General features: G+C 39.1%; 1 protein-coding gene across 1 annotated transcript; it reads left to right on the forward strand.

The window, feature by feature from the left end:
* The first annotated feature begins 2,138 nt into the window (after nt 1-2,138).
* On the forward strand, nt 2,139-9,663 carry TTC32 (tetratricopeptide repeat domain 32). The gene is made up of 3 exons (XM_007423761.4): nt 2,139-2,396; nt 4,648-4,814; nt 7,994-9,663. The coding sequence occupies exons 1-3, from the start codon at nt 2,260-2,262 to the stop codon at nt 8,119-8,121; spliced, it is 432 nt and encodes a 143-aa protein (XP_007423823.1). The 5' UTR covers nt 2,139-2,259; the 3' UTR covers nt 8,122-9,663.
* Nucleotides 9,664-9,800: the final 137 nt, after the last annotated feature.

A 9,800-nucleotide genomic window follows, 5' to 3' on the forward strand; every position in this document is an offset into this window, starting at 1 on the left:
GAAAAAAAACCTGGTCTGTTGCCCAGTGGTCCAAAGTCCTCTTTTCTGATGAGAGCAACTTTTGCATCTCATTTGGGAACCAAGGACCCAGAGTCTGGAGGAAGAATGGAGAGGCACACAATGCACGATGCTTGAAGTCCAGTGTGAAGTTTCCACAGTCTCTGTTGATTTGGGAAGCCATGTCATCTGCTGGTGTTGGTCCACTGTGCTTCATTAAGTCCAGGGTCAACGCAGCCGTCTACCAGGAGATTTTGGAGCACTTCATGCTTCCTTCCGCAGACGAGCTTTATGGGGATGCTGACTTCATTTTCTAGCAGGACTTGGCACCTGCCCACACTGCCAAAAGTACCAAAACCTGGTCCACTGACCATGGGATTACTGTGCTTGATTGGCCAGCAAACCCGCCTGACCTGAACCCCATAGAGAATCTATGGGGCATTGCCAAGAGAAAGATGAGGGACATGAGACCGAACAATGCAGCGGAGCTGAAGGCCGCTATTGAAGCATCCCGGTCTTCCATAACACCTCAGCAGTGCCACAGGCTGATAGCATCCATGCTACGCTGCATTGCAGAAGTCATTGCTGCAAAAGGGGCCCAAACCAAGTACTGAGTACATATGCATGCTTATACTTTGCAGAGGTCCGATATTATTCTATTTCCAATCCTTATGTTATTGATGTCATGTAATATTCTAATTTTCTGAGATTGTGAATTTGGGGTTTTCATAAGCTGTACGCCATAATCATCACAATTATACCAAAGTAAGGCTTGACATATCTCGCTTTGCATGTAATGCGTCTATCTCATATATTGGTTTCACCTTGTGAGTTGCCTTACTGACATAAATGAACATTTGCACGATATTCTAATTTTTCGAGTTTCACCTGTACACAATTAATTTTGTATATAAATAGTAAATATGGATACTTACGTTTGTAAAACATTTCTTCTCATCATAACATGTAAGCATGTATGTTTGCATAGTTCAATTAATATTCCTTTTTTTGTGCATGTGTCAGTTGACAGCAGCGTCAGGTTGAGCTTGTTTAGACGTGGAAGCTAAGTAGAGTGGGAATATCTTAAGGGAATTTTCAGGCTGTAGACTAGGCTGAGAAGTCAAAAAATATCATAGAAGGTAATGGCAAACCACTCCTGTATTGCTGCCAAGAAATCTGCAAGGATGTATCCAAGAAGTTACCAGGAATTGAACTTGACTCGAGAAATTTTACTCTTTTATCTTTAAAAAATGCTTTGTTCTGTCTTGGGTTATTTTTCTCACTACCTCTGTATTAATATTAGTTTTTTATTTTGTAAAAATAAAAAGGTTAAGCAATTTAATGGACTTAGCCCATCCTGTATAGCCAATCATCAGAGATTATTCAAGTTATCTAAAATATTTAGAGGACATTAGACTGGATAAATCTCTTCAGGAAGTCTTCCAGGCAGAAAGGTCTGAAAGGTTTTGATAAGCAAATGCAGAAGTCATGAATAATGAAATAAGTGTGCTTTTTATACAAATGTCATAACAGTTCTTTGCATTTTATTCATTATCCTTTTTACACTTTAAATGGCAACAGCTCTGAAGATATCATTTGTTAATACAGTGAAAAAGCAAATAAACCGACATTTTTGCATATTATGTTTTGTAATCTAGAGTTAGCGTTAAGCATATTGTGTGAACACGGCCAATACTGTGTGAAGTCTATCACAAGCAGAATGCTTAACCCTTTCCTGGCAAACCAAAGTCGTTCCCAAATTCTTTTCAGGAAAACGGGCGGCAGGCAAGAGCTTTTGGTCTCAACCTTCTTGACAGAGAAAAAGGCGGTTAACATTTCTCCGAAGTAGGCGAACCACAACTCACACACCATCAGCAAAGTGAGTAGCGTGAGTGCTTAATAAAATCTATTTAGATATTCAATCTGTTTTTCTCCCCAAATCACGACCTTCTCAGCCCGCCGTTGGTTTGGTTTTCCTCCACACACAAACAGCCCACATGCACAGGCTACTGCTCGCAAGAGGCCTCGGGCTTGTGCGGAGGCGTCTAGGTTTTCTCGCTTCCAACCCGCCCGTTCACCTGAGAAGCTCGGAAGCGTTCCTCTGAATAAATCTACCGACCGGAGCTTGCGGTCGTCACGTGTCTTCCCGGCAAATGGGCGTGCAAGCCAGCTGTCTACTCCCACGTTAGATTTTGCTAGTGACGGCAGCGGAGGCACACGTGCGAGATCGCTGCGCTTCCCGGTCGCCGTCCAGGAAGAAGCATGGCTCGAGACTCGAGAATCGGAGCCGCCGGGGACCTGCTGGCTGCAGCCCACGCGCAGTTCGAAGGACGGCAGCACGCGAGAGCGGAAGAGCTCTACAGCCAGTACATCAATCACTGCGCATGCTCCGGCATGAGGTGACTCCGTGCCGGGACGGAATGCGGCTGCGGGGTCGTAGTCTGAGCCAATGAGGGCGCGGGGGCGGGGCGCCGGCGCGTCCTCACCGAGTTGCTTTGAGCTCTTCTGCTTGTCAGAATGATTGATTGACTAGGCGTCGTTTTCGACTCCTAGCGACCCTGTGGACAGAATTTCGTAATGGCAATCTCCCTCTGACCTGTTCTTCCAAGTTCCCAGCGTCGTGCTCATCGCCACTGTAACTGAGTCCATCCACCTTGCTGCTGGTCGCCCTCTGCTCTTTCCTTCTACCTTTCCCAGCATTAGAGCCTTCTCCAGAGAGCTGGGTCTTCGCGTACTGTAATGTGCCCGAAGTAGGATAATTGGAGCCTGGTCCTTGGTCAGAATAGGAGGGGCATTTATAAAGGGGGAGCTGAGGAAGCAAAACTCTGTTTTAAAAAGCGAAGAGAGCGGCGTGAGCTTTCGCACCCTGGAAGGGCAATCCCCCGTTGGAGCGGGGGAGGGCAGGGCGCAGAGCCCAGAGGCAGCCCAGAGGTGCTCAGGTGATGCTTTGCAGCCTCTCAACCGCTGCCCTGCCCCAGTTGGGTCGCGTCCCCACCAGTCCTCCCCAGCGCCCTCTTGGCTGGCTCAGGACTTGGAGGAGGAGCGCGGCGTGAGGGCAGCGTAGCCCGAAACCAGAAGTCCTCTGGCAGCACCCTTTCAGAGTAACAAAATCGATTTACTTTCTCGAGTGCTAACTTTCCTTTCGAGCAACCCTAACCCCGGAAGGCCTTTTAAATTAATAATACTCAGTTATACATAAAAGATAAAAACATCCCATACTGTATACTGACCCTTATGTTAGTTTCAGGAAGAAAACTGTAGGAGATTTTGGGGATCTCATTTGTAGCTTTGAAGTTCAGCAGCCGCCTCAGGTACTGAAATAGGATAGAACTGAATACCAAACTTGGCATTCATTTTTTTTCCCTCTCCTATTTCTGTATGCGAGGCTCCTGCTGCAAATTAAAGAATCTGGATTGCATTTATGAAAATGGATTGACAAATTTCGACCCTTTCCAAAGTCTAAACTTGGATTTAAACTTTTTCTGTCCCAGGTTTTGATAAACTTTTCACGGCCTGTGACATTGTCACAATTACAATTTGATTACTTAAGTTTTCTGGCAAATTCAAATCTCCACTTGACCAGCCTTATTGGGAAAGAAATTCCTGGACTGGCAGGCTGACTGCTGTAAGCTAGATACTTACAACTTGTTCATATTTTTATCTCCAAATAATATATATCCAAATAACACATGCACACACATACTCATATTCATTCTTTGGATTGATTGCCTTTTATTTTACACACACACACACACACACAATATATATATATATATAAATTCAAGGTAGTGAACATACCTAATACTCCTGCCTCCTATTTTACCCCACAACAACAACCCTGTTAGGTGGGTTGGTCTGAGAAAAAGTAACTGGCTCTTCCACTGACCAACTGACACCCAGCCAACTGTCATGCCTAAGGGAGGCCTAGAATTCACTGACTCCTAGTTTCTAGACCAGCACCTTCACCACTACACCAAACTGTCTCTCTTAACCTATGTGTGTGTGTGTGTGTGTGTGTAAAATAAAAGGTAATTAACATAATGCTTATAACTTGCTTGACTTCAACACAGCATACTGTTCTCTTTTGGGGTAACTAATGTTAATGTAAAATGCAGAAAAGGAATAAGAAATAGCCGAAGAAAATAAAAGCAAGAGATTAAAAAAAAGATACATGGTTGAATCTAGTTAATGCCACGATCATTACCCAATGGGTTCATACAGAGGAACCCCTGTCACTCCTCATGATTTTGGTCAATCGAGGCTTTCATACAAAGCTTTTTGGTAAGGTAAAGAGTAGACTAGGTAATGGCGGTGGTTGTATTGTGCTATATGCAACATGCTACTGGTAGGGACAATATCTGTCAGTGTCAGCACATTTTGGCCAGGATGCCACACATACAACCAAAGCCCAGTTTTATCCCAAGCATGCTTGTGCTATTCTACACAAGCTAGGATTCCTAATATAGAGGCTGTCTTGCAATTCCAAATCCCACTAAGAGTTGCACGTGTTGTCCTGAGACACCCTCAGGACATTATTTCATTTTATCTCCATGAACATTCTGTATTATAATATGCTTACTCTAGTAACACAAACATTTGTAAATGAAGAAATTATAATAAAGCATCTTTTTTCTCTCTTTTTCCTTTTAGCAAACATCTTTGCTGTGATCTGGCAACAGCACTTAACAACAGAGGACAAATTAAGTATTTGAGAGTTGAATTCTATGAAGCTATGGATGATTATACATCAGCTATAGAAGCTCAGCCGGATTTTGAAATTCCTTATTATAACAGAGGATTAATACTATATAGGCTAGGTATGCACGTAAGCTTTTATTCAATATTTAAATATTACATTGCTCTAATTGTTTGTTTTGTAATTGCTTCAACTAGTTTCTTTTTAATAGAGCCTTGTAAATGTTTCCTTTCAGGAAACCCATTTCATTTTTTGAGAGATCCATGTTAAGATTACAGGGAAGTTCTTGAGCAGTTTTTCATATAACTCTTTTATTTATATATTAACAGATTTAGATAATGCTTCCCCCAAAACATCTCAGTAGTTTACAATATACTAAAAAATAAGAAAAACAATAACTTAAAACAGTTAAGATAAAATATGCACATTCAAAGTTGATGGAAGGGGGAAAAACTGCTTCTATCTCATTCATACTGGAAAGGCCTGGGTGAAAATATAGGTTTTCAGGAAGTGCCTAGTTATTGGGTGAGGGGGAGCAGCATTTCAAAAGAAGGAGGTCCATCTGTTCCACGATGATAGTTTGCAATTAGTGGTACCCTTGTTGGAGTTTCCCAGATGATTTTAGTCATAGTGTATGTTAGTAACACTGAAGATGATCTACTGCATACTAGATATCCTTTGTATTTGGGCTTTGTTTTTGACCTGTGTGAATGCACATTAATATTGACCAAATCCTGCTCTGTGAATGTGCATTAAGAGTATTGAGTAATCCATCTTTTTAGAAATCCTGTTGCCATTTATCAGTTGAAAGCCAGTTTGGTCTAGTGGTTAAGGCACCAGGCTACAAAGCAGGAGACTGTGAGTTCTAGTCTCACCTTAGGCATGAAAGCTGGCTGGGTGACTTTGGGCCAGTCACTTTCTCTCAGCCCAACTAACCTCACAGGATTGCTGTTGTGGGGAAAATAGGAGGAGGAAGGAATATTAGGTATGTTTGCCGCCTTGAGTTATTTATAAAAATAATAAAGGTGGGATTAAAAAAAAATCTAAAAAAAATCATTTCCTTAGAAAGTATGAGAGTTCCACAGAATATAGTATAGTAAGTAGTAAAAACTGCTGTAGCATCATGTGATTGTATGTAAAGGAGGGGGAACATGACATGCCCCCTATTTTTATTGTGCTGCTTTATTGAAATACATCTACTTAATGTACTGCTTTTGGTCCAAGAACACAAAAGCCCAAGGTTTAAAAGAGTATGTTTGCACAGTAAATGTTTATTCCTTTGAAGAGAGATTATAGCAATTAATTTAAAAATAAGTGAAAGGTAGAAATTACCTAATGGAAAGATTTAATACTATTATACTGCAATCATGATTAACTTCATTTACTTCCTGCTCTTTCGTAAGCTGCACAATATTATATGGAAATTACAATATTTGGATATTATCCTAATCCTAAAATTCATGTAAAATTATTCACACATGTACACACACATTGCTTCTCCTTTTCGGTCTATGAATTAAATCATTTCTCACTACTTATTGTATGAGCCAACAGACAAGAAAGCAGTGCAGTGAATGGTTACTTATAGTATCTAGGCCAATGACACTTAAATCTTGATAAAAGTGTATTAGATTCTAGCCTAAGTAATCCTATCCATAAACTTGTTTGCCTGTGGAAATAAATGATTATTTTCCACTGAACTCTCTAGTATTATGTAAATGTAATGAATTTATTAATGAATCAGATCAACTTGATTAATAAATAGACTGTTCCAAGGAAAAATTGATGTGCAATTTTTTATTTGAAAAAGAGGTTTTAAAAAAGGAAATACTAAATTTCATAGCTGAGATAACTAATTCTCTTAATGGGGAATGTTTAATTAATTTATTTATTCAATTTATATAGTCACCCATCTCACATTCGTGACTCTGGGTGGCTTACCATTAAAACATAAACAGCACCAAAAAACCAATTAATCAGTCAATCAAGCGAGCAAGCAAGCAACCATACAAACAATACAACATGTTAAAAGAATTAAACATCATACAGTACAGTACTGGGAGAGCACAGTAATTCAAGAACAGTACAGCCATTGTATGGGCTCCACACCACTGATTCCCCAGGCCAGATGGCCAAGCCAGGAAGGTCTTCAGGCCCTTCCGGAAGGCTGTTAAGGTTGGGGCTAGCCTGACCTCCAGGGGACTCTTCCAGAGGGTGGGTGCAGCAGCAGAGGGTCCCGTCAGATGACATTCGAGTGGATGGAACCTGCAACAAGCCTCTTCATTCACAGAATGATTTGGCATTAATAACGTTGGTTAGAGAATGACCATTGTTTAGGTAATTCCTTCAAACCAAAGAACTTGTTTGCAGCTAGTAGCAGCTTTCAGCTACTACCTGTCATGCCAGTAAGTTTCTTTGGAATCTCCTGTAGATTGTAGATGTGCTCGAGAAAACTGTTGCTTGGCAGACAAATTCATGGTGAGTTCCTAAAGATCTTTGTTTAGTTGTCTGCATTACAGGAAAGTTGTATACAGGTTATCAGGCAGTTATGTACATATTTATTTTTATTTAAGATTTTTTTAATCCCTCTTTTATTATTTTTATAACTAACTCAAGGCAGTGAACATACCTAATACTCCTTCCTCCTATGTTCCCCACAACAACAACAACCCTGTGAGGTGAATTGGGCTGAGAGAGAGTGATTGGCCCAAAGTCACCCAGCCGGCTTTCATGCCTAAGGCGGGACTAGAACTCACAGTCTCCTGGTTTCAAGCCTGGAGCCTTCACCACTACGCCAAACTGACTTTCATTCAAATTCATTCATTCATTCAAATCAAGTCCAATAGAAGTATTATGCTCCTGTTGGCCTTGATTTGGAAATAAAAAACACTACATTACAACAATAAAAGAATTTCTACCTGTTTATTCTTTGACTTTGCACATGTAAAACTTCTTCCATGCATGCACAGTCATGAAGAGATTAAGATAATAATCTACGTTAAAAGAAATGTGAAATGTAGATTTAACCATTCTTTTCATTTAAGTGTTAGAAAAGCATGCACATCTTTCTACTCTACTCTTTCAATAACCTGGTCTGTTTTTCAGCAAAATTGTTGGAGACAGAGAAAAGTGCTTAGTTCATTGCAATGTTTAATCAAAAGTTGAGCTCTGCTTAATACCTACTTCAGAGTAAGTGTAGAGTATTTTAGCCTGAATAGTTTAATAATGGAAAGAATTTGTTTTACTCTTTTTATATAAAAAATAAAATAAAAGCATCCCTTGTTTCTCTCTCATATGCAGGATTCTTTGATGAGGCCTTGAAGGATTTCAGGAAGGTGTTAGAGTTAAATCCTAAATTTGAAGATGCTTCTTTGAGTTTAAGGCAGACTCTCCTCGACAAAGAAGACAGGTTAAGAAGAGGTTATTAAAGTCCTGTGATAGAAGAAACAGGTTTTGAGATTGGAATGTTTGGCAAATAAAGATGTAAATTTCCTGGGGTGGGGTGTTCTTTGTCAGTTTTGAATAGATTGCTTTCTATGTGATGTCATCCCTAATATATCAAACAACAGGCATGACTACTTACAGCACTTGTATTAAAACTGTCCCCAAATGGTTGATTTTCATTATATTAAGATTTTATTCTGTAAACTAGTTTGGCCTCTAAGTATACCTGGTAAGGTATATAAAACAAATTTGCTTGATAACTAGTTACTTCCTAAATAGAATAATATTACACTGCGTTAATAAGCAATATCAGAGACATGAATTAGTGCAGAACTTCTACATGTTAACATTGGTGATTCTCCATAATGTCTAGTAGTTTCAAATTGGTTTCAAAATAATCTTATTTTTATAAGCAATTACATTTGTTATGCAATATGTGAAATTTTGGTTACTTCTACTTTCATAGAATTATAGACTGGTATTCTCATAACTGAAATGATGGATTATGTAACAGGCTAACTGGGTTACCCTAGACAAATAAGTATTTTAACACCCAGCAAGTTTTTACACACCCAAATCTAATTATTAGATTTTACCATATGTGTGCAATGAAATATATCTATTTATGTAATCTCAATAGTTCAATGAAAAATTATACTTTTTTTGAAAGCTAAATGTACTCTTGAAAACCTTTTAGTAGCAGATTTTAAAACTCAAATATGCCAACTCAAAAATTTGAATCTTCTGTTTTTAATTCATGGAACTTTTATTATTAGGAAGTTAGCATGAAACATATTTTAATAATCCCAAGTAAAGCTGGCCATGATAAGTAGAATGGTGTGGTTACATCTGTAAGAAAAAAAGAAAATACAGTTAGTTCATTATAAATGCTAATGCTTGTAAGGTAAATAAATGAATGTACCACACACATTTGTCCTTGTGCAAGTTTTATTTTCCCAAGTTCAGTGATTAATGTATGGCTCTACAGATTGAGAGGAGCTGCAAACTGTCAATTAAGCAGACTTCTGTTTTAACAGAAGTGCTGGCCTTCAAATGCTGCTTATAAGCTACGGGCTTAAAAACTTTGCCAGGGCTGGCATTCATTTTAAAGTAAGCTCTAAGCAAGATATCCTCTGCCCCCACCCTCCATTTTCCTGTGGGAAGCTCCTGAGGTAGCTGTAGGGACAGTGGCTGAGTAGTACAACAAAGTTGCAAAAGTGATCTGGGGATATAAAGAGGGTGCTACCTCTGCCACATGAAGTAAGAGTTGTACAGAATGCCAAGTCATTTGCAGTACGAATAGCTTTGACTAGATTACTCCCTGATACCTCATTCTCTGATACCCCAAAGTATACCAACAGTGTTATACTTTTAGGCCATCCTCTTCAGAAGTTAAGTGCTTTATTTGATAAGCATTTAAATACACAAGCATTGGGTAAAAGTTACTAATTTTATATCACTTTTGTTGCTTGATGAAATTGGCACAACCATTAAATCTATAGAAGCAAGGATGATACCTGGCCTGATAATTTTTTAGTGGACTGGTGTAAAAAGTACACTGGTTTTTTATCTCTTGTTTTACTAGAATTATATAGTAAAACTGTTTCAAATAAATTCCTGCCTTTTGGTTTTATTTTAATTTAGTCTAGTTTTAATGGGGCAA

This window comes from Python bivittatus, unplaced genomic scaffold (assembly GCF_059951505.1).
Source record: "Python bivittatus isolate LINGU-HERP-01145 unplaced genomic scaffold, Pbiv_v1 ctg000020_np1212, whole genome shotgun sequence".
In the NCBI taxonomy this organism is placed as follows: domain Eukaryota; kingdom Metazoa; phylum Chordata; class Lepidosauria; order Squamata; family Pythonidae; genus Python; species Python bivittatus.